The sequence below is a fragment of the Lissotriton helveticus genome, chromosome 7 (assembly GCF_964261635.1).
Source record: "Lissotriton helveticus chromosome 7, aLisHel1.1, whole genome shotgun sequence".
NCBI classification, from domain to species: Eukaryota; Metazoa; Chordata; class Amphibia; order Caudata; family Salamandridae; genus Lissotriton; species Lissotriton helveticus.
In genome coordinates this window covers 859,220,536-859,246,393 of record NC_136068.1, presented here as the reverse complement: position 1 = coordinate 859,246,393, position 25,858 = coordinate 859,220,536, and the positions used below count along the sequence as shown (strand labels likewise).

At 44.8% G+C, this 25,858-nt stretch overlaps 1 protein-coding gene across 2 annotated transcripts in view; it reads left to right on the top strand.

Annotated features, from left to right (window-relative positions):
• DOCK2 (dedicator of cytokinesis 2) overlaps nt 1-25,858 on the top strand; it is a 2,042,522-nt gene that overhangs the window by 718,149 nt on the left and 1,298,515 nt on the right. For both annotated transcript variants that reach the window (XM_078653374.1, XM_078653373.1), the window contains exons 20-21: nt 16,266-16,355; nt 24,220-24,320. In XM_078653374.1, coding sequence (XP_078509500.1) covers nt 16,266-16,355; nt 24,220-24,320 — 191 coding nt within the window. The remainder of the gene's footprint in view (nt 1-16,265; nt 16,356-24,219; nt 24,321-25,858) is intronic.

Below are 25,858 nucleotides of genomic sequence, written 5' to 3'. Positions count from 1 at the left end.
TGTGTGGCATGCCATATATGTTTTGCCTCATCTAGTTGGATGCTTTGGTACCTTCTCTGCAAGATTCCTAATTGGCGGCGAGTGCCACCACCATCTTGTTCCTGTGCCAGCAGCTCAGTTTGGATGATTTGAGCTTTAAGTTGTATTATTTCCTGTCTTTTCTGATGTTTAGCTGCTGTGCAGTGGCCTATGTCAAACCCTTGGATGGTTCGTTTCATGGCCTCCCGCAGCGTAGTAGCAGATCCCACCGTCACCACATTCAGTGCAAAGTAGTCTACCAGGGTGTTATGTAGGCATATTTTATAGCTCAGGTGCCATGGTGATAGCTGCCAATGAAACGCTGACCATCTTGGACCTATCTCTAGCTGTAGTTGGACAGGGGAGTGATCAGATAGGCCTCTAGGTAGGATATCCACCATAGACAGTCGATATGTATGTGCTCTGGTAATGAAAATCTAGTCTAGTAAGCGACCCATGAACCGTCGAGAAGTATGTGAAGCCGATATCTGCTGGTTGCAGCATTCTCCATGTGTCAGACCATCCCAATGCCTCCACTAGTGGTCCCAAGGGTGATTCCCTTTGTGTGTGTTGTATAGCTGCAAGATGGGATCTGTCCTGGTCAGGGTGAATAACGTCTTCCCAGTCTCAACTAATTAGTGCATCGGGCATACATCCCCCGATATCAGCAATGCGCTTGGTGAATGTATGATTGAAGGGGGAAGGAGCATACACACTACCCAGGACCACAGACTCCCCCGCAATCATGCCCTGGATGAAAAGGTATATGTTAAAAGAAAATGAGGTATTCCCTGGGTTATGAATTGTTATTCAGAGAGACACAGTGTGTCTACGTGCTCGCAGCATTGAGACCGGTGGCAGCACTACATAAGACCGCTATGAGGTAAAAAGGTGAGGATAAAGGAAAAGAATTCCATCAAAGAAGCGGAACTAAACAACGAATGTGCGGTCTTATTCATACCCTGAAAGGCAACATGAACACCTAATATATGTGCCTATCTGGGTAGTGAAAGAAAGAAATAAACCCTAAAGGAGAAATCAAGACCCGTGTATCAGTAAGACAAGACCAATAGAAATCGCTCCACAACATAACATAAGGAGGCACGAACAGCACACCGGTCTATATTTAAATTTACGGAGATACAGGTTGTAACTGAATAAATCGACCGCAAAGAATCAACCTAAGATGAGGCCTGATGATCAATTTATCCATACCAGCTGTTAAGATACCGTTGTAAGACAACGCAGATTCACGTTACAATAATTGTCCTGAAGAAGGTGGGGCCTAGAGCCTTATCCACCGGAACGCGTCGACACCCCTAACCAGGGTTTTTTAAATATAATTCTTTATTGATTTTGCTGTTATATGTTGTTTTTTATTTTATTAAAATTGTGTGCTTCTGTGATGTAAAATGTATGCACACTAGGCACTGTATTAAGAATTGGTTTTCTTAAGCATATGGATTTGCTTTTTTAAGAATAAAAGATCTATTAATTTTAATTATTTGCTTTACATCAAATCATTAATGCCTTTGTGGTTCTACTACTAGATGGGTTGAAATATACAAATGGGTAACTAATAATGAATGTGTGAGTGATAGAAGTTTGCGAGCACGTAGACACACTGTGTCTCTCTGAATAACAATTCATAACCCAGGGAATACCTAATTTTCTTTTAACTTTACTCTACCCAGTTCCCTTGGGTCCAGAGGGTACTCTCTTTCTTTTTGAAGATGAAAAGGTATATGCCCAGTGTATCTGTCCATGTGCATGTATGCGTAAATGCTAGTCTGCAGTGGATTAGAATAGCCACTGCCCTAGAGCCTTTCGCAAAGCCCGGGTGGAAGACCTGTATGAAGCCAAATCGGGACAAGCATGGGTCTTTGGACCCCATCAAATGTATTTCTTGCAACAGCAAGATGTCCACCCCACGCGTTTTGCGTGTCTCAATACAGCCCCCCATTTGATCTTGTCAAGAAGAACCCTAACATTCCAGGTGACCACCTTGATTTCCCCATTGTTCCGCTGCAAAGCAGATAACTAGCTGTGTGATGCATATACCAAGAGAAGATAACACAGTATTGGCATTCTCAAATCTCTAAGTCTAACAACCTTAACAACTGTACCTCCCACCCGCTTCCCTCAGCCACCCCATCCCACCCCAATACCTCAAGGAACGATGAAGTATCTGTTGCAGTTTGTAAACAGATCCCACCCCCACAGGGGGTGACAACTGAAACAATCCAACGGTTCTCCAGAGATCCCATCTGTAACTAGTGTTCTCAGGATCTAACTAGACATTTTAGATGAGGAAGCCCTTAGAGATGCTGGTGGGAGGAGACCTTGAATACTATATCCCGCCCCCGCCGGTTCCATAACTTGGGATGCCAATATCAAGTTGTATGTGTATCAGTTGTCTGGTTTCTCAGCCTGCATGTTTCCCCAAGAGCGGGAACGCCAGGAAGATCTTGATCGATGACTTGGTTAATCCTGTTTCTTTTTGTCTCGGTGAAGGCACGGGTCCCCAGAAGACGAATCCGAGTCCAGAGGCGGTGGGGTCCGGGATTTGTCCAGTGTCCGGTGGGCGTAACTCTACCCACTGGAAGACCACCTCAGTGATGTCGAAGAACAGTGTGCTGTCTTTATAACTGACTCGGAGGTGGGCCAGGAAAAGCAGCGTGCATGGAATTTGTAACTACTGCAGACGTGACTTTGCAGCTGTAAAAGGTTGCCTCTGCTGCTGCACCAGCTTGGTGTAGTCAGGAAATATCATTATTGGTTGAGATGCAAAGGTAAGAGACTTCTGCACCCGGGCCTGTTTCAAAATGGTGTCCCCGTTGTGGTAGTTTAGGACTCGAGCAATCACCAGCCAAGTGCGGGCACCCGGCGGGAGCCTGACAGAGAGGGCTTGGTGGGCTCGCTCTAGTATAAAGCAAGGAGACAGATTTCCATCTGGAATTCAGGATTTGAGCCACTGGTCCAGGAATGCGCACATGTCAGTGCCCTCGCACCCCTCTAGAAATCCCATGAAGCTTAAATTGTGACGGCGAGCCCTGCCTTCTGCATCCTCCACATGCCTGGCAAGCCTCTGCGTAAGCATTTCGAGGGTGGTGACCATCCCCTTCAGTGTAGTGATGGCATCTTCCGCCCTCGAGATCCTGGTTTCAGCTTGAGTTACGTGCTACACAGCATTGCGCAGATCTTGACGCGGTAACAGAACATCAGCACCGACTGCACCTATTTTGGTGTCGAGCTAGTCACTCGATTGGGCAATTGCAGCCAAAAAATGTAGCGGTGTCTGGTGTTGTAACACACGTGTCATTGTGGTAGTAGAAATGGTGCAGCCTCCAGTATATTTATGCAGTGTACTCCTCTTTGTAGGTGGCCCGGCTAATTGTCCTTTAGACATATTGGCCGTGTAACTGGAGCGGCGGTAACGGCTATTAAAACAATGATGCAAACTGTACATACAATGGTCATGTGCTGGTGTCCAGGCGCAAAGGAGGGCCACCCTTCAACCACAAGCATCACCTGTGCCTAGCCCAGCTACCTCTGCAGTCGAAGCACCCCCTATCTCTAATGGGTGCTCCCTGTGTTCTCTGCTTGTGCTGTGACTGACAGGGGGGCTTATCCAGGTAGCCTTAGTTCTACTGTTTATATTAATTAATGTAGGCTGGTGCTTCTCTGTAACTAGATTTGTGGGTTGGCTCCACAATGTTTGCCTCTTGAGTCCATGCGGTGCTGCCCTAGTGTATTTAATTCAGGTGTGATCAGGTTGGCCATCCCGAGCACTCCTCCCATTGCTGCTGTTCCCCCCCAATCCAACCCGGTTGTGGCCTTGAAGAAGTAGACTCAGGCGCCTGAGCAACCCAGCTCCACACCTGTCTCCTATGTATTGATGTGTCCTTGATAAATAAATCAACCAATCAAAGCATTTGTAGAGCGCACTACTTACCCGTGAGGGTCTCAAGGCGCTAGGTGGGGGAATGCTGCTACTGTTCGAAAAGCCAGGTCTTGAGGAGTCTTCTGAATGTCAGTAGGTCTTGGGTCTGCCGTAGGCGGGTGGGGAGGGTGTTCCATGTCTTGGTGGCGAGGTGGGAGAATGACCTGCCACCGACGGTCATTCTTCGGATGAGGGGGACAGTGGCGAGGGTGTGGTCGGCGGAGCTGAACTGGTGGGTGGGGGTGTAGAAGCTGAGTCAGCTGTTGAGGTCTAGCAGGGTCCTGATGTCGGTGGTGGTGATGAGGGCAGTTTTGGTGCTGTGGTTGCTGCAGAACCCGGACTGGGACAGTTCAAGGATGCTGTTCTCGTGTGATATTCTCAATGTGATATTGGTTGCCTGAACAGTTGTCTCATTGGTATCAGCATCTTTACCTTCTATTTCAGGGGTTTTGAGCAGTTCCCAGATATTGTAGTGCTTCCCATTCATAAAAGGCTGCAATTTCTGATATTTAGCTCTTTTCATGCACTTGCTCTACTCTCTTGTTAGTACAGCGTGGTGCGGGGAAGACTGTTGTGGGCTTTTGTTCAAGTATTCATGTTAATCACAGCTCGTGAAGGGGCTGTGATTAACATGAATATTTAACCAAAAGCCCACAATCTGCCTCGCGCAGCGCAAAAAACACAGCAAGTGCCCCAAGCCCCACTTACCTGCACCCCAGAGTCCTGAGTCACGCAGGCAAAACAGCATCAAGGAAGTGCCTGTATTTTGTGACGCCGCTTTAAAAAGCACTCTATTGCGGGATGTCCTGTGTGTGCGCGCGCTTCACACATGGATGTGCATGCTCACACATGCTTATTGAGGAACAGTGAGGTTATGCGATGCTCCCACCATAGCCACGATAAACACCTCAAGCCACTGTCCGGCCAACATACCTTAGCAACAGGGATGACCTCACTTCATTCCTGGGAGCAAATTTGTGAAGGTCTGTATCCACTTAAGGGGTTGGCAGCTTCTGGTTCGCCGTCCTGTATCTTCTCCTCTTAATGATCCATCAGGTCCAATCAGCCGCCTGATTGGACCTTGTATCTAAAAATCTCTAATGCTGGGGTAACTGCCTTGTTCACACTTTTGTTATATCTTTGTAATATTGGAAAACCGTTTTGTTTAAACACCAGTTTTGATTTCTCTAACTGTGGGCTCCATCCCATTGACGAATCTAGCAGAACTCCCAAGTAGGTAAAACTATGTTCGTAATCTAATTTTTGGCCGTTTAACATTATATTTTTTTTAAAACTTTTGTGCGGGTTTATTGCCATATATTTTGTTTTTTATGTTAATTTCTAATCCCCTTAGGGTACAATATTGCTGAAACCTATCTAGTAGGGTCTGGAGGCCCCGTGGTGTTTGTGAAATGAGAATCGTGTCGTCCGCGAATAGGAGGGACGCTACTCGTTCCCCCCCCAAACGGGGCGAATCGTTGTCACAATCCTCCATATAGGCTGCAATGTCATTAACATAAAGGGAGAAAAGTGTGGGAGCCAGTACGCATCCCTGGCGTACTCCCCTTTTTATGGGGCTTGGGTCTGCAAGTTCCCCATTTGGACCCCACCTGACCTTGGCATAATTCTCCTGGTGCAGACCCATCACAAGTTTTAACAATTCACCAGGGAGCCCCTGCATATCCAAAGTTTTCCAGAGTGGATCTTGAGGAATCAGGTCGAATGCTGCTCGCAGGTCTACAAAGGTCACATACAAGTGACCTTTGCGAATGATGACATATTTCCAGTACAAGCAGCATAGCCTTAATACCTGATCAATGGTTCCAGTTTTTTCCCTAAACCCCGCCTGATATTTAGATAAAACTGACTCATCCTCCAACCACGTGTTTATTCGATTTAAGATATGCCTGGCATATATCTTTTGTGTTATATCTAAAAGACTGATGGGACGGTAGTTGGCTGGGTCGCCACGATCCCCCTTTTTAAAAATAGTGATAATTTCTGCGCCGTTCCATGTGTCCGGAATTTGGTCACCAGCCGCAATAATGTTAAATAAGTGATTTAATATATAGGGTGCCCAAACGTCAACATTATGCAAGTAAAGATCGCCAAGAATTTTATCAAGCCCAGGCGCCTTCCCTTGCTTTACCGTAGCAATTGCTGTCACTGTTTCCTGTAGGTCAAAAACTACCAACGGGTGGGTCTTCTCTGGCAATGCAACCGTAGGTTCATCTATCAAAGCTTCAGTAGAAGTTTTGGCTGCGTACAGCATTGTAAAATGTTTGACCCACGTATCCTCATCCAGGAAAACCTTTCTAGAACCCTTTTCGCGTTTGTTTCCCTTGGCCACTAGTTCCCAGAATTGTCTCTGGTCTTTATTTTTGGCTGCTGCTAACATACTGAACCATAATTCCTCATCCCAAGAGGATTTTGCTTTTGTTATTATTTTATTGTATGACTTCCTTTTGTCTCTAATTTCTATTGAGCCTTTCCTTTTAACAGCATCAATCAGTGCAGTTTTGGCAAGGCGACATTCCTTATTGTACCAAGGTTTACCTACCGGTTTAGCATGTGCCGTACCCGTCCCTTTTTTGGTTTTTTTTGTAAGAAGTTCTAATAAGTTACTAAAAAGGGATTTATGTAGTTTAATAAATTCTTTGGGATCACATCTGTATGGACAATATGATTCAAAGACATTTACAAACGTACAGTAAATGTTAGCCAATAGGTCCTCTCTTTCCAATATGTGTGCCCATTTAACAGCCCTACGATTGTTGCTGAGGATGATGTTATCTGTTATAGGTGGAGGTGCTGGACTATTACCTCCTTCGATGTCTCCCGGCCCCTTTAATAGACTTTGGAGTTAACTAGTTTCTAGTGGGCAATGATCACTGTCAAATCTCTCCTTAACCTTTAAATCAGTTGTAAATGGCCAAAGATCAAAAGAGATAATGACATAGTCTAATTTGCTTTCATAGTCTCGCCTCTTAAAGGTGGGTGCTTTCGGACTATCTGATGGCATGCGCCCATTGCATGCCCTCAGGCCATGGGCTATAAACAACCTTGTGATCTGGAGAGCTAATGTGGTACCAGCAACCGTTCCATTTTCGATCAGGGCAGGTATCCCATTAGCAGCATCCTCATCTTCAAACAATTGTGCTATGCCTATAATTGGTTCAAAGTTGCAGTTCATATCCCCACATAGGATTACACTTGCGTCTGTTTTTAATGTATCCATGAAAGTTTCCAGCTTCCCTATGCATGGTGACTCCTTGTGGGATGGATGGGGACTATTATACACATTAAGGAGGTAGATCACCCTATTGTCCACTGTGGTCATTTCCAGACCAAGGATATCTGGAGAATCAATATTAAGCATTTTTATACCAACATTAATGGATACACTGATCCATATTAAGAGACCTCCAGAAGCACGGCCTCTTAATGAGGGCACGGCCTCTACTTGGTAGGATTTATAACCAACCCTATACATCTGAACCGTGGCCCAAGTCTCCTGCAACACACAGATATTAAAAGTATTTATATAATTGTTCCAATCTGGGTCACAAAGTTTAGCACGCACCCCTGCTATGTTCCATGAAACGAGTGAAAACAAAGGAGGTTCCTCATTTGTCCTAAGGGGCACTGAAGGTGTAGATAGAGGCGGACTACTATTAGCCTCATCACCAGTTACAGTAATAAGGTTGCCTACCTTTGGGGATCTAGTCCCTTCTTCCTCATTAGACCTTTCAATACGACAAGTGCTTACATCCCCCCTGTCATCCTCCCTGATCTTTAATCTTCAGTCGCACTCCTCCAAACCACTGAATACATCGAACCTGTTTGATAACTCTAAAGGTGTAAATGGCATCAGAGGAGCCATTTTTCTATATTCACCTGTGTTGTGGCTGGTGGGTATTATGTTCCACCCCGGTGTCACAGGAGTTGGAGCTGGTTGGTACATATATGCGGGGTTCCTGGCAATCTCCATGTTAGAGAAATGGTTGACAAAGGGGACAATATTAGTTGTAAATTGGGGAGGAAATACTGTAGATCTTGGGTAAAAGTATGTCAGAGGACGCGGTACAATACAGTTATGTTCATTGCCATAAGGCCAATTCAAGATGTATTGTACAGCTTTTTTGTCCCTAAAGTTGACAACGACAATATCTCCCCCTATGTCCTTAGATCTTCCACCCAACCATGACAGGCGTCGGACATGGACTATTTCACCATTTATATTGCTGGCTTTGGGTCTATATAATGACAGCCAATGCATTATTTTATGTTTTAATTGGAAAAAGCCTTCCCGTTTACCACCTGACAGTTCCGGAACACCAGTAAGTACCACCACATATGGTACGGCTTCCGGCGGGAGTTCGATGGGTGGTCTCATACCCTGGCCCCCTCTTACATGGCTAGTTTCATTCTCCTCCAATCTTATAGGTCTGTTTGGAGGGATGCTTGTTTCCCTTACTTGAGTGTTAACTGTATTATCAGGAATACACTTCGATGTTATGGTTGGTCTAGCCATTGTTGTTTTTAACTGTTTTGAATTGGGGTTGGGGGGATGTTTACTTGCAGATAATACTCCTATGGGCAATTGGTTAGTAACAGCCATAGTAACTGGTTTCAGATTGTTATGTAAGGTGGAAGTAGAGGGGGTTACAGCCACTATGTCTGTTAAACAGGTGTGTGCCATAGTAGGGGCTTTTGGAAGTGTTGGTGCTATTATTGGCCCTAATGACCTGATAGAATTCCCATATGTTATCAGATCCTCCTCTATTTTCCCCAACCTTAGTTCTACTCCATTTAATCTTTCAGCTATAGCCAACGTATAGCTTCGCACAATGAGTTCTATGCTGTCCAAAAGAGTTTTGGGAGGGGCTGGTTGAAACCCTTCAGCCATTGTAGCATGGTCAATGTCACGCTCTGTTACTAGATGGGAAGATGGTAATACAGGTGTTAGAGGAACAGGTATTAGTCTTGTTATTTCTTTAACGGCTAGTTCTCCCATAGCCTCATTAATAGTAGAATTGGACTTCTTCCCAAATTCAGTATGACTCAATTTTGGCTTGTTAGGGTCCATCCTCTTCCGTCTCTTTTTTGTTGGCGGAGGACCATGTATTGTGTGTGGGAAAGGCCTCGTACTTTTGCCTCTTACTATCTTCCCCGGCCTAGCTGTAGGTGAGATCATAGTCTTTGATGAATTGAGTATACTAGGGGGGTCATGAGTGATAGATCAAATTTCTGATTGTGTTGATGTTAAGGCAATAGCAGGTGCTAAACATTCCCTAAGTAATAAGGGTACACTGGGAGTTGGTGATGTAACGTCCAAAATGGTGATGTTATGCTCGTTGTCCGGGATAACAGCAGGAATGGGCTCAGATAAAGTCCTATTCTTGATGCGTTCGATAGAACGACGGCGATCTGCCCGCCGCTCTGCTAGGGATCGATCTTTAGATCCCTCGGAAACGGTTTTGAAGAAGTAATTATCCAGGGTTCGATTTGGCGTGCCCCCAACTTTATCTGAACCAACAGTAGCAGGGCTGTTAGCAATTGTAGCCACGGTAATGTAGTGTCAAGGAAGCGCTAATAATGTTAGAAAGTACACTACTTACTCATCGGTTGGGCAACAGTCAATGCTTCTGGCCCAGCCTAGTCTCCTCAGGCCTCTGAGGGCCTAAGAGGGTCCGCCCTTTGCCCGGGCTTCGCTCCGGGCGTCCCACTCGCGTCCCGCGTTGTGGGCGTGCCCCCGCTTTGTAGCGCCGCCAGGCGCTCAATGATGACGCGCTCCGATGCGCGGTAGCAATGCCCCCTGGGAAGTCGAGTTCCTCCCAACTGCGGCCCCTGATGTAATTGCGGTGCGGCGGCAGGAGGACTCGGCAGGGGAAGGTGGGCAGGCAGGCGATTTCCACAAGTCGGCTCTAATCGGTGGGAGACAAGATGGACAGCAGGCAAGTCTCCAGGGTCACTCAGGGGTTCACTTCACGGACCCTTCGTTTTAGCAGCAGGATACTTGGATGGCCGGGCGTGCCCCCGCTTTGTAGCGCCGCCAGGCGCTCGATGATGACGCGCTCCGATGCGCGGTAGCAATGCCCCCTGGGAAGTCGAGTTCCTCCCAACTGCGGCCGCTGATGTAATTGCGGTGCGGCGGCAGGAGGACTCGGCAGGGGAAGGTGGGCAGGCAGGCGATTTCCACAAGTCGGCTCTAATCGGTGGGAGACAAGATGGACAGCAGGCAAGTCTCCAGGGTCACTCAGGGGTTCACTTCACGGACCCTTCGTTTTAGCAGCAAGGTTCTCATGTAAAGTCTTTGCTTCCTACACTGTCGCAGCAAAATATTCTCAACGCCTTTTCACGCTTCTTACACCTTACACTATCAATTGTAGGTTTAAAATTAGAGTGTGGAAAGGGCATCCGAAGAGTTTGTGAATGGCCTCTAAGCCACAACTTTATGGGTGTACGCCTCATTTGCATTGCGTTTTTCTGATCATGACCTATGAATGGCCACTGTTACCGTGAAATGCTCAACTTAAAAATGCAGGAAATATCTCTGGCAAATGGGAGTGTGGGCACCTGGGATCGGCAGTTTTGCAACATACTTGACTCTTGACTGTCTTTTTAGTTTTACCTTGTTTGCAACTTTTCCCTGGGGGAGTTTAAGTTCAACGCTGAAAACTATTTGTAACTGAAGGACTCCGAGTTTTGACAATGGTGTGAAGTGTATGAGGCCTTTGCTGTGGTCCCATAGAGGCAGGAAAGACAATAGGCCTACGGTTCAAAGAATAGTAGATGGAATGCCATCTATTAAGTACTGCATGAATGTGGACAGCGCTCTTTGAGATCCTGTTATTACATTTTAAACACATTGTGCTTTTACTGATATACTTTTAGCAGCTGGAGATAAGGCCGCTTCAAGGGAAGTGCAGGTGCGAGCAGGCCTGTTGCTTTAGTGCCTTGTACCTTCTATGCATCAGAAACGTTCAATGAGCTTATTCAGAAATAATGACTTTCAGATCCGCGCCAGATGTTCATTTTCTTTTGCAACGAAATGTTGTTTCTGAACTGACGAACATCTGTTATTTAAATCATATGTACCTGTAGGTATTCTACGCTGACTAGACAGCTGCGTTTCTCATAAGGATGTGCTTTAAAATACACAGGGAGAAGTTAACATCAAAAGTGATGGCAGGTCGTGTGATTTTCAGAGAATGAAGCAGTTAAGGGTCCGAGAAGAATGCACAATCTGCCTAATGAGGGCATGGGTTTTTAACAACTGTTAATGTCAGGCTGCATGTTGGAAGTACCGCTATTAGCCCCCTTCCCTTTAATTTCACCTAACACATGCAAATTGGCAGATCCACAGCCTGTATCCTGTCCTTGCCACAGAATTTAGAATGCAGGCAAACTACAAAGTTAGTGCCTTCTGATTGGCTGCGCAAACTCAACATTTGAACCGGCTGCTAATGAAACATAACAAGAGAAGTAGACCGCTCTTTTATTGCGTTTATTTTATTTGATCTTTTTAAATATAAAAAAATTAGTAGCGTTGTTCTGCAATTTTGCTGTTGACTCATGCTGAGACAGATGTAATGCCCAGTAGGAGCACTTTAAGTCAGCTTCTCATTTGGAAAGGTACTGCGCTGTCTGATAGATCAGCAGTTCAATCTCACATTTCGACGTTTCTATCACAAATCCCAATTAGTATATGTAAATATAATTTTGAAAGATATTCCTTTTGTGGTTAATGTTTCTTATCCTTATAATTATCAATCATTAAATCTCTGCATGCTAGAGAAATGTCAAATGTTGAGCAAATGCAGACAAAGGGGTTACGACGTCTGGCATCAGGCTAGTACCTACCTTTAACAAATGATTGTTAGTTAAACTGTGTTAAAAGAGAAGGTCCCTAACTCTCAGGAGAATAGAACTGTGCTTCAAGACAGCATCAGAGTGAACCCGAAATGGCAGCTAGGTAGAAAATAAGTTTATTTAGACAGTTGTCCATAAAACATTCTAAAAACACATTTAACAATTAAAATCAATAAAATGGCCCCATCTTACAACCCGCCAACCCCTTCCCACTTTAATTCATCATTAAAATTATGTTTAACAGATTGAAAAAACTGAGCAATTCCAACTACTGCATCTAAATAACTCATTTCTGATCACAACTTCACAGCTTTCTTCCTATGGAAAGTATCATATTTAAAAAAATAGAAGTCTTAAAAACTTAATTTGGTGTGCAAAATAAAAGACCATTAATATATGCAGCAAGGAACATGTTGCATTCAGGGGGCAGGGGCCACTATTAACATGTACCCTGGCCTGGTATGGGCGGGATGAGTAGATTGGATTACATCCCATCATGACACTTAATATTTCATTTCACAACCATGGATCTGATAACTGTAACAAGTAGGGAAAGACAGTGTCCTGGGCCAGAGTCGAGATTGAGAAGCTGATAGCTGGTTTCTTGCTGAGGTAGAATAGGTCATTGGATTCAGAGACCAAAGCAACAGACTTTCAATGCATGCTTGCCTGGGAAGGGGGACCAGGATGTAATTGTGCCACTATCTGTATGGAGGTTCCTAAGACCAATTAATCTAGTTTTTACATCCTTTGCCCACCTTCTTTCACTTCCTTGAATCTCTTCCAAGCACAATTTGGAATCTTTGGACACCTCATCATCTTCAGCGACTGTATTAAAATATCTTCGGGCCTGAGTAAAGGCCATCAGGTCCCAGGAGACCAACTTACACTTTCTCCTCACGGCTTGTACCATGGTGCCCTTGGGGAGAGATAAAAGCCTTCTAAGCAATGCCCCTTCTAATCTATGCCATTCATATTACAGATCAAGGGGAAAAAACCTCTCCCCCATACAAACCCAACAGGGAAATCAATCTTCCCTTCGTAGGCCTTTAGTAGTGGAGTATGGGAAAGCCCCCCAAATCTACTATTAAATCTTGATCGGCATCTGGCCTGCAATAGGGCCTTCTGCATGATATCATCCCGTGCATGTTCCAGTTCAGGTTTCTCCTAAAGGTCAGACCCAAGTATTTATATTGGTCAACCTGCTCCACATCCCTTGTGTCTAAGTACCAACTGAATTTCTTAAAATGTTTCCAAAAAAACAAGATTTTGGTCTTTTCCAGGTTAATACAAAGCTGGTTCTGCTTACTATAAGTTGCTAAAGAATCTAATTTCCCCTGCAGACCAATTGGAGTACAATCCAGTAGTACCAGTTCGTCTGCCTATAGCAGACATTCAATGTTCTATTTCCCAACTTTAGGGGGAAAATACTTGGATTGGGAAATAAAAGCAGACAGGTCAGCTAAAAATAGACTAAAAAGCAGGGGTGCTAAAACCCACCCTTGCTGGAGGTCATTATAGATGGAAATTCTTTGGGATAACTGACCCAAGATGAGCTCCCCTAAGCAGAGGTTCAAACCATAAATCACTATATATACCTAGAAGGAAAAAGCAAGCAAATACTGAATAATACATGCCATTGTCATGCCCCTCTGGCATGGAACACCATGTTGGTGTTGGAAGTGACGACCCTAAACTTAAGGAATGGTCCTAATAGGAGGAACGCCGGCATCTTTGGCTTTGTTTGATCAACAAGTGAGAATCAAAACTAGTAAAGAAAACCCACAGAAGGCAGCCTGGAGAGGATTTTGCAGGAGGGCATGGTTTGGTTTGAAAGCAGAAGGGGGCATTGGTAGCATTTGTTGGACTCTTTTGAGAAGCCCAGAAGTGCTCTCAAGATATTGGGCTGCTACTTTTTGGAAACTTGTAGGCACATTGAAGGCACCTGATTCAGGGAACATTGGTAAATACCTCATATTCAAATACCAAAAAAGAAGCATTTTTTGCAGAAAATGAGAAAGGCATGTATTGCATTAGATTAGGCAAGGATATTAAAGTGGCGGGATACTGCAACAGCCCTTCACTGTCAGGCCATATCTGTCATGGCTTAATGCAGGTGCTCATCTCCACTCTCTCACACCTCTGGTCCTGGGCATCTTTGCCCTTCACCCCTTGCCCAGGGCATTATCACTCAGTAGGTCGTCCATGTTGGAGTGACTAGAGACCCAAGATTGTATCTGTCTCATGTGTGCTGCCGTATTGTGACTCCTCTCCCCATCACCAGCATATGTCTGGAAAGCAGCCATGGGAAAGACACCTAAAAGAAGATCCACCCGGAACTGGTTGTTAATTGCGAAAATGCATCCAGTGGATCCACATGGCCGGCCGGCCTTGAATGCATAAAAATGGGAACCACTACCCCAATTCCTATTTCAGTTTTAGGCACTTTGACAAAGGAAGGGCATGCTCTGTATAGTATACCCAGAACTGCTGTGCAACTAGAGCTGTTTTCTACCTGGTAGCCAGCTTCTCAGAGGTGAGGGGTTATCACCTAAGGTCTTACTTGCTGGGAGTAGGTACTCATTTGATCTGTAGCACACAGAAGCCAGCTTGCTTGCTAAGAGAGGAAAGGAGCCTGACAACACTGCAGGAGGTGTGACTGCCCAGAGTGAGCCAGAAGCAGCAATAGCCCAGTACTGAAGAGATCTGCCAGGAGAAGCACAATGGAGAAAAGTGATCTGTGAGCCCCAGGAGTGGTGGATTCCAGGCTCTCTGGTAATGTGGTTTTGTGTCAGAATTTCTAATCTATGGTCAGCCTCGCAACTGTGCCAAGAAGTGTGGCTGCAGCCAACCATGAAGGGTATCAGCAGTGGTTCTTGCAGCCATGATCAAGAAGTGTTCCCACGGCTGTCTTTTGTACCATTGTGATCCATTTTATTTTAGTGTGGCCCATCTGCATCATATCTCGAAGCAACCTAGGAGCAGGTCAGAAGTCAAGAGGTACGTACACTGGCTACTGTTTACCGAGGCACCTCCAACTACCTGTATTTGTGCTGAAGTGCCTCAGAAGGTGGTCCCCACTTTTGTGTCTTGCCTCGGCCTGCCTGGACTGGCTCTAGTTGCAAGCGAGTGAAGGCACATGTTGCCTGTTTGCTTCTGGCTGTGATTTGAACATAGAGACCTGTAGTTGGTGGGACTTTAAAAGGGTGCTGTTCTGAATTGAGTGTGGCTTAACATGTACAGGGATAATGGGCACCTGAACCTTTATACTTGCTGCCGACACCAAAACCCCGCGGGGTGCCTGCCTACCCTTTTAAGAGGAGGGACACCCAGGTAAAGGGATGAAGTGGGTGTCATCCCAAGATGCAGTAGTTGCATGTTACTAATTCCTGTGTAGTATTCCCTGTTAAGAGTGTCTGTAATAAGTACTTTTCTTTTCTATAGTAAAACACTAGGTTGGACAGACACTCCGGAGTTCTTACTTACTTCGGTTTAGGAAACACCTTAAGACATGGTTATTCACACAGTCCTTCCTCGGTATGCGACCAGCTTAGAATAGCGCCATGAAACCTTGGTCTACGTGCGCTTTATAAATTTGTTAAAACATAAACATAAACATTATGCTGCAAGGTGATTGTTGAGTTAAGACATTTTGCAACCCCAGACGACCTCCCTGACAAGCCTGTCACCTCTCGCTACCGCGGAGTCAAATGCTGAAGCGGATGTAATTATCCCAATTTGCTAAGCCATGGTACGGCAGTTACAGGTATATCAAAGTAAAACTGACCCCTGCTTGCTATGTTATTCTTGGACTGGGTGTCATGTGTCGAGAAGGTTATGAGGAAATTGCTAGGTGACCTTTCTTGTATTATTGTTTAGTATTTCATTTCATAAAATGAGTATTCATATCGGTCTTCCAATACGTCTTCCAATAGTATTGAGCCATACCAAATATATTGGTATTGAAGTAAACAGTTCCATTAACCATCAACAATGGAATAATTGTAGAAAGTTAGAATTCAGAAGAGAAGGTGAGCTTGGTGCGTGTCTTTATCTGCACTGTAGATATAATTGCCGCGTATCCGAAATGTACAAAACGTATTAATGCCTCATGCAAGCTGAGAGCCTCTCAATCTCGCTGGCACTAACGTCTCTCTGATCCTCCATACTGCATAGAAGCAGAGCAACAAGGCACAGCAAAAAGCTGTAAATCCATAAACAAAGAGGAAAAATAAGAGAGATGAAAAGAAGCGAGGGAAGGTCAATCTTAGTTCTGAAGTATTACAGAGGCTTAGAAGATTTCACATTCACAGTGTGTCTGCTCCTCTTTTGATGCATGCAAACTGTGTCACAATCCTCTTTTCATAAGAATTTCAAAGCACATGACTGAGTAATAATGATCACAAAAATATTGTTTTTGCTGTTCTAGTTTCTTCAAGATACATTGGATGCCCTATTTAACATTATGATGGAACATTCCCACTGTGAACAATATGACATTCTCGTCTTTGATGCACTGGTAAGTGCCCGCATAGTATACTAGAGCATTCCTTTAGATTCAGACTCTATCTGTGGCCTCTGTCTATTTCTGTAACTGCTCATGTTCTTCTACCATATCTGTAACATATAAAAGAAAACTTTTTAATGTTTTATTGATTGCATACCTCTTGTGAAATGCCTCTGCAAATGGTGTTTCATATTTCAGCTTATGAATGCCTGTACACCATCAGGCAGAACATTAAAGTATACTGGCAGTTCTGGTAAACAATTTGTATTGAGTTCTCTTCACTGGAAAAGAAGAGTGAAAATTAAACCATGAAAATGACACCCATGTGGAGTATCATAATTGTGGGCCAGTCGTCCCTGGTTCAGTCAGCAGCGTCACATCCTTCTCTTCATTTTGGCATGGTTATCAACCCAGTATTCGTTCCTGTGGATGACACTAGTGTAATAAGTTCCATGATGTGTGATAGCCGTATGATCTACATGTTTTTAGTTTCTGCTCACCGACAGATTTATACACTTTATAGAAGTATACTCACATGACACTCCGTTTTTTGTTTGGGCGAGACCCATACCCATAATCAGGCAAAAACAAGACCAGCATTTGGCGGCAGCTGATCTATAGTAGTTTGTCCAAGCAAGGTTACTTGCACCCTTAGCTCTCACTCCCTGTTGTAATCGTTGTAGTCTTTTTTAAATGGACTCTTTTATTCCCCATAACTCTAAAAGGTGAGGAAGCTAGTTCTAGAATGTATTAGGGGTATGATGCCTCCAGTTGTGTGGTCATCCTCTGTGTACGTAGCCCACACATATGTTATTGAAAACCGCAGGCCTGCTGTTTTCAATTTCATACATTCTCCCCTGTATTCCTTCTCTTGCTCCTCCTCTTGGGCTCATATCACATCAGTGAAAAAGGAAGATCGTGCCAGTTAGCCAGCCTTCAGTCTGAGTGGTGAGGTACTTGATCAGAGGACAGTGACCTAGGGCATTGATACTACTGCCCCCTACTCAAATTGAAGTGATTGCCTTCATGAGGCAAACAGAAACTGCTTCCAAAGTGGGTAGGGTTACCCCTGAGAACCTTTTCCCTATTGGTCAGAGAGGGGCCAGGAGGCTCTCCCACCTACAAACTGGTGTCAGGCACGGTACTTTCTTAGGAGCACTGCTGGAGCTGTGGGAGGCAGAAGAACTGCACGTGCCTTTGAGACTGTGAGGAAACCTGCACGGCAAGTGGGAACTTGTACCCATGATAAAGAATTGGACTTTAAGAGTCAGTTAAGCTGACATCCTGTTAAACTACAGGGCTACAAAGAGTTGCACGAAACCCCTTTTCCTAAAGAGCCAAGCTCACCAGTTTCAAATGGACCTACATTTGAGCCTCGGTGTGGCTTCTGCTGGAGTGAGTATTGACTCCCAAGTGATGTTCCTTGGGTTCTGGGGCCTTGGCTGTGTCAAAGTGTACTCTTTGCATACTGAAAACCAGAGTCTTAAAAATATTTGACCTTCAATAACCACCAGAGAGTTGGGACAAACCTGCCAGATTAATCCAATGAAGGTGCATTGCTGCTCAAAGATTCATGTTGCTCCTGCTTGGAGCTTTTGCCTAGCAGCAAATCCATTGCAGCTGGATGTCTTAGAGAGGGTAGAAAGCTTCGTAGGGCCCTGTTCAGTTACAATTTAAAACCTTGCTCTGCTGAAGGATTCTGAGCTATAAAAAAGTGACTGAGCTCAAATGTAAACTGAGTGAAGGCTCCAAAAGTATCCAGCCGGCAAGGGACTTTCTTTGAGCACAAATTTGAATTTCTCTCGCTATGAGTTTTCCGGCCAAAAGCCATCTGAATCATCAGGGCCTTGACTAAAGGTTATCTGGCCTCTTGGAGGGATGTATGCCACTACAACGCATGCTTTTACAATGCATGCCATTACGACGCAGGTTTTACAACGCAAGTCGTTACAACGACTTGCGTTGGGGGGCGCTGGATAGTGAATAGTTTAATTTACTATTCCTACTCCAGTCCCCGTGGATAGTAGGGAAGGTGTTGGATAGTAATTAAACTATTCCCTATCCTAGAGCGCCCTCCAGCGCAATTTGTTGTAGTAACTTGCGCTGTAAAAGTTGCGTCGTAATGGTAGTGCGTTGTAAAAGTTGCGTTGTAAAGGATGTTTCCCCTGTTGGAGCCCTTCTCAGCCACAGCCACTACCTTGCCCCTCTGAGGATATTGACTTCCCATTTCAGAGGACGAGTCAAAAGGAAAGCTTTCGATCAAGTCAAACCTGGTTACTGTAGTCAACCTATGCTCCATCACGTTTGGCGTTAAATCATACCCAGGTCTTGCTCAAGCTCAATAAGATAACTGCTGTTGGCTCAACACTGTTTAGCACTATTTTTGTTTAAATCTTTAAAAAGTCATCTCTTCGGTTTCCATTATTGGATTAATGTTGTTTTGGGGACATTACGTTCATTAAATAATTCTCTGCTTTTATAACTTTGAGTGGATTTTTATTGTGTTGTGTTTTCCACTTTCTAACTGTTTTGGTACTTCTAAATATTTTACAAATGTTCTTAAGTTAAGCCTGTCTGTTCTGTGTCATAGCTACCAGACGTTGAGCTTGCATTTAATTTACTGAAATATTTAATGCACTTAAGAAGAATAGTAACAACATGTGGTGGACAACAATCTGCCTGGACTAATAATCAACTTTCTCATGGACCCCGGACTCCGCAACAACAACTGCTGCTTCACCTCTCCACGCTTTACAATAGGATCCTTCATATGCCACCACTGCCTCTTCTCCTGCAATATCAGAGCACCTTACATGCAACCACCATCACCACGCCAACTGCGCCTGCACCTGGTCAACTCCACTGCCTTCTGCTCAACACACAATCACTCTGCAAAATTGCCACTGAGATCTGGGACACCATTACCTCCCTCACCCCCAATGTTGTCTTCCTCACATAAACCTGGCTCAACCCTGCATCTGTACCCATTATCGCCATGGCCCCTCTCAATTGCACAAGATTGCACACTGTGACCGCATCAACAAACACCGAGGTTGGTTTGCAATCGTCCACAAAGAATGCATCCAATACACCACAGACACAGACGACACCAGCCCGATCATGGATCACATGGCAAAACCCCCATCGGTTGTACGGCATTACAATGCGGGCTTTTACCCTGCATGCCATTACAACGCAGTTTTTACAACGCCAGTCGTTACAACGACTTGCGTTGGGGGGCGCTGGATAGTGGAATAGTTTAATTTTCTTTTCCAACTCCAGCCCACGTTGACAGTAGGGAAGGTGTTGGATAGAAAATTAAACTATTCCCTATCCTACAGCGCCCTCCAGCGCAAGTCATTGTAACGACTTGCGTTGTAATAGCAGCGTTGTAATAGCAGTGCGGGGTAATGCCCGCGTTGTTATGGATGTTTCCCCCCCATCAGAGGCACCCTCACCTACAGACCTCCAGGATCATGCCCCAGTTTCTGTGACACCACCCCAGACTTCATAGCTTCACAAGACATCTATACCAAACGCTATATTTTCCTCATAGACCTCAACTTTCAGCTTGACGACCCCAATGGAGTAGCATTTAAATACCCAACTAATCACCGTTCTGGAGCAATATCACCTGCCTAATGGCTCCCAATATGGTTTCAGGAATGGCCACAACTCTGAGTCTGCTTTAACATCTGCAGTAAACAACATACATACCCAGGTAGATGATAGATATACCTCTCTGTTAATACTGTTGGTCCTATCTTTCCTTTGATACCATCTCGCCAACAAGGCTGATTTATTGTCTTCAAGAAATTGGGGTATCAGGCTCTGCTCTGGAGCTTCTGTCCTAATTTCTCACAGATAGGTCACAAAAAGTAAAGATGGACCAATTTTATTCTGACTATATTTCCACCTTCTGTGGAGTTCCAAAAGGTTCCTCAATGAGTCCTAATTTATTTAACATTTATGTTTCTCTGTTGGTCAAGGTAATCAGATATTTCTGGCTCGAGGCTCTGTCTTATGCTGATGATACAAATAATTGTGTCCATCACAAACAGCATTGAAGCATTCGCAGCAAATTTTAAAAGCTGCATGTGGGCCGGGGCCGACTGGATTGTAAACAACTATTTATGACTCAATGGGATAAAACAGAGGTCCTGGTCTTTGGCAGCCAACCATTCATATGGTCTCACTCCTGGTGGCCTGAAATGCTCAGACCATGCCTCTGTCCTGCTGTACCAGCAAAGAATCTTGGTGTTATAGTCGACAATTCACTCTCTTTCGACCCCCATGTCAATAGAACTGCTTCGACCTGTTTTGATATTTCCATGTCTTTGTCTCTCTTCTCGAAAGCAGGAAGCTGTTGCCCTGGTCTTGTCCAGGTTGGACTATTGTAACTCTCTCTACCTGGACAATAACAAGGGATCCATTCATAAACTGCAACTTTTACAGAATGCAGCAGCGAGACTTGTGATGGATCTTCCTAAATTCCACTCTGTCTACACAGCAATTTGCAAGTTACATTGGCTTTCTCTAGAAAATAGAATTCTGTTTAAAGCTCTACACATTGTCCAACTGGCTCTTCATAATTCTGTCCTGAAGGAAACAAAAGACTCTTCCAACGGCATGTCCCCCCCAAACAGATGTGGTCTGTCAATAAAAATTGGCTGGTAGTTTGCAGGTTTAGGAAGGCTAGGTGGGGGGAAGAGCCTTTGCTGTCGCTGCCTCTAAGCTTTGGAAAACTCTCCCTAACAGTCTCTTGTAAAGAGTCACATCTAACCTTTCTCAAGTCTTTAAAAACATGGCTCTTCGCACTTTAATATCTGAAAGGCTCATCCCTACTACTCATGACTGCTGGTTCTATCCCTAGCGCCTGGATGCCTTTGGGCAAAGCTCACCCTCTGCAATATGATCATTCATTCATTCATTCAAGGAGCCCACCAATTGGACCATTTCAAAGACATTGCTCAACCACTACCACAACTCCTCAAAGAGACATGAAGCAATGCGCTAGCCAACGGCATCTAAGCCAGAGTCAACCACAGCAAAGAACTCTTCAGCAATGTTAAGGGGTTGTCTAACCCCTTGGAAACTGAAAGCATGAACACCCCCTCCGAAGAGTTCTGGGACATTCTGGCGGACTTCTTCCATGACAAGATTTCTGCCATCTACAAACATTTTGGACCCCAGCCCGTCGCCGCTGACATCCTCAGCCTCCACACTGCCACAGTCGCTATCCTTGATCACTGGCTAAACGCTTGGGACCACCTCACCAAGCAGAGCACAGCGGACATCATGTAGGCCGTCCACTCAGGAGCACCCACAGACCCCTGTCCCCAGCATCTAGGCAACAGGACCATCAGCAACAGCTCGCAGCCATCTTTAACACATCCATCACCTCGACCGTCTTCCCAGATAAGTGGAAAAATGCTGAAGTCATACCACTCCTCAAGAAACCGTTCACCAACCTCAACAAGCTAAAGAACTAAGGGCCCATCTCCTTGCTCCCCTCTCTGGCAAAAGTCCTTGAAAAGTCCATCAACTGCCAACTCACAGAATACCTCGAGATCAACAATCTCCTGGATGCATACCAATCTAGATTTTGCATGAACCAAAGCACAGAAACAGCCCTGATCACAGCCACAGACGACATCAGAACACTCCTTGACCAGGGAGAATGGCCACCCCATTCTCCTTGACCTCTTGGCCACCTTCATCCCACCACACCCTGATCAAGAGGCTTTATCAGATCGAAATAGAAGAGAACGTACTCAAATGGATGGCATCCTTCCTCACCAGAAGAACGCAGAAATCCGCCTTCCACCATTCACCTCGGAGTCCAAGAGCATCATCTGTGGCGTCCCCCAAGGCTCATCCCTCAGCTCGACTCTTTTCAACACCTACATGACCCACCTGGCCAACATCGTCAGAAACCATGGACTAAACACAATTTCCTATGCAGACAACACCCAGCCCATCCTCTCTCTATCCTAGTACCCATCCACCACGAGGGCCAACGTCCACCTGTGCATGACCGGTGTCACCGACTGGGTGCAAAACAACTTCCTCAAGCTCAACACAAACAAGACAGAAGTACTAATCTGTGGGAACACCTCCCCTTGGAATGACTCCTGATTGCATGCTGAACTGGGACCCTCTCCCACCCACACGGACTGTGCCTGGAACCTCTGCGTCATCTTGGACAGCATACTCACCATGAAGAACCAGATCAACACAGTGTCCTTTACCTGCTTCCTTACTCTGCACATGCTCCAAAAGAGCCTCAAGTGGCACCCAGTCTCCACCAGACACACTGTCAATAAAGCCCTTGTCACCAGCCAATTGAACTAAGGCAACACACTCTACATAGATATTACCACACAACTCCTAAAAAGACTGCGGACCATTCAGAACTCAGCAACTAGACTCATCCTTGACTTCCCCAGACAAACCCACATCACCCCTCACCTGAAGAAACTTCCCTGGTTCCCCTTCATGAAGAGATGCCAATTCAAGATTCTGACCCTCGCCTACAAAGCCCCGCACAACCGAAGATCAGCATACATCAACCACCGCCTGAACTTCCAGAACCCTCCAGACTCCTGCACTTCACCTCTCCCTCACACACACCCCTGCATCTGCCAAATTAACTGTGTGGGACACTCCTTATCCTACCTTACCGTATAATCCTGGCACAGGCTATTCAACTGATGCCACCCGAGCAGCCTGGCTCCCAGTACCTGTATACCCTCACAAGTGATTAGCTGCGCTTTATAATTTCTGTTTGATTGATTGATTGATAAGGCAGCAAAGCATGTATTTCTCCCATGAAAGAGTATGGAATATACACGAGGACTGAGGAAAAACTTGCCACTCCGGTGGCCTAGAGGGAGATGTCAGTACACTGCATAAACTGGTGAGAACCTTCCTTTGCACAAGCCAAGAGTTCAAATTCCAGATACTTCATGTGCTGTGTAACATTGACTATGGATGAACAAGAGTGTAATTCCAGTGGGGCACAACATGTGGCCCCCTGAACGCACCCCCAGGCCCAGATTCGGCCTGTTAGTGCCCCCGTAATGCATGGCAGGACCCCCAACATTAAAAGGGAAGGTTGGAATGCAGGTCGTAATATGTTTGGCAGTGCTGGCACCAGCAGCATATTCAGCCCGCTTGCAGACCGCTGCCACAGCAGGATACTTGATCCCGGTGAAGGCAGCGGTCTCATGGTGGTCCCACCGCCATATTTATAATGTCGGCTGGACCATCACCGTGAGTGTGGAGGTCCCAGGACCGCCATACTCGTAATATGCCGTAACCTATACTGGGTTTGGGCTTACGGGCAATAAGGACAAGCCTCACTAAACCCAGCCATGCCCACAGACAGATATATAGCTTCAACCACTAGGTGGACACAATTCTCACACTAATAAAAATAATGTAGCATAAAATTGCTAATAAGGTGGCCGTTCTGCAAAGTACAGTTGTCTTATTTATGCTGATAAACATTTCCAGCTATATTTGCCAAGTAAATAACAAATGTATGTCAAAGAATGTTGTTCAGGCCAGGGGCGTAATGTAAGCCCCTTTAGCCCCTGCATGGCAGTGGCCCCAAAGCTCCCAGCAAGCCACGATTCTGCCCAAGGCCAGTGTATATCTGTAAAATGGGGAAAGCTCAGGGGGTTCTCATGGCGTTAGGTAGGTGGCCCCAACATTTTGCATTATACCACTGATTCAGCCATCAGATGAACTGCCCTAAATCTACGGTAGCTGACAATCCTACCAGTAATGTGCATAAGGTAATGTAGGATGTTCATAATCTACTTATCGGTACTATTTTATAATGTCTTTAATTCAGCTTTTTTCTTTATAGATTTACATAATAGGCCTCATTGCTGATCGGAAATTTCAACATTTCAACACTGTTCTGGACACCTACATCAAACAGCACTTTAGTGCAACTCTGGCATACAAGTAAGCACACACATATACTAATAATGATTAATTTGATTTTATTCGAAATGTAAATTTAATTAAAGGGCATATCATGAAATCTTCTGAAACCTGTTTAATCTGACACAATGTCTTAACTTCTGATGTAGACTATGCAATTTGGAGCGTATGTAACAAAAATAAAGAATGTTTTGCTGGTAAGAAAGTTGTTTACTCATCAAAAGGTCCAGAAGCTTACAGAGCCCACATTACATGACAGCCAGCTTCAAATGTTCAGGGAGGTGACGGGCAATCTGCCCCAGTTGATTTTGACTGGCCTGGAGTTCCTATACCTAAAATCACCAGGTACAAGAATACAAGGTGCAATTTTACCATGTCTGGAAATGCACCCAGTAAAATCCTCTGGTTCAGTAGCAGAAATGGACCTTGGCCTGGGGAAAGAATGTACCACTGTTACCCTGCACCCTTGGAGACTATCCTGACCATTGATCCCCCGGCCCACACAAAGCAATCTACTGGGGTACACGGCTCACATTTGCCATCATCTCAGCGCTGAATTCCCCAAATGTTCCTCTTTATCTAAGAAAACCTCATTTTTCCCCAGGTTTCTGGACCCTTGTAGTTTTTGACCTGATTATTCTGGGTTCACATAGTTTTTCTATATTCTTGGAACATTAATTTGTGATCCCCAAAATTAGGGACAGAGATGCTGACTGCAATCTCCACTTACAGCCCTCGTATCGCCACCATTTAGCTCCAGCCATCTCATACTGAGGGTCAAAGTGGCCACATACTTTTCTCAGAGAACAGTAGAAGAGACTGTTGCAACTACCACTGTACTAAACAATGTATTGCTCAGTAAATCCTATTAATGGGGTATACAATGTGCTAATAAATAAAGCTTGATTACCACATTAAGTATACATGGTTCGACCAAAATAGATTAGCAAAGATCCTGTAACAGTGATTGCATATCATATGTTTTGGATACCCACTGACCTAGAAACAGGCTTATTTAGAGTAATTGTACGAACTTGTTAATGACGTGGATGCCTTAAAACTCCTAGAGCTAGATATACACTAGACAGTACTCAGTTAGGACTATTCTTGTCAATGTAGCAGCAAAGTGCCACCTCATAATTCTATATACAGCTTGTCAAACTGATCAGACAATTTTCAGAGACCAGAACTGAACTGATGATCAACAATGTAAGAATCTCAATTGGCACATTAAAGGGGAGAGACTACAAACTTAATTTGTGCCGTGATTGAGATCCCCCACAACTTTTGCAGCGAAATCGCATTGGTGTAAACCACTTACTTTCCTCAGGGAATTTTCTGGCTCTCATTTGGATAGCTTAACAGAGAACAAATACTTCTCTTTGTAGATACATTGCAATCTGACATCTCTATAAACTGCAATGTCAACTGAAATTAAAGTCCTTATAGGTACAGATCTTGTTTAGAAGAAGAGTATTACCATGAAACTACAAAACAAAACCAGCAAAATGATTAGTATGCATTAAAAGATAAAATGTAATTTAAAGCATTTCCATTCT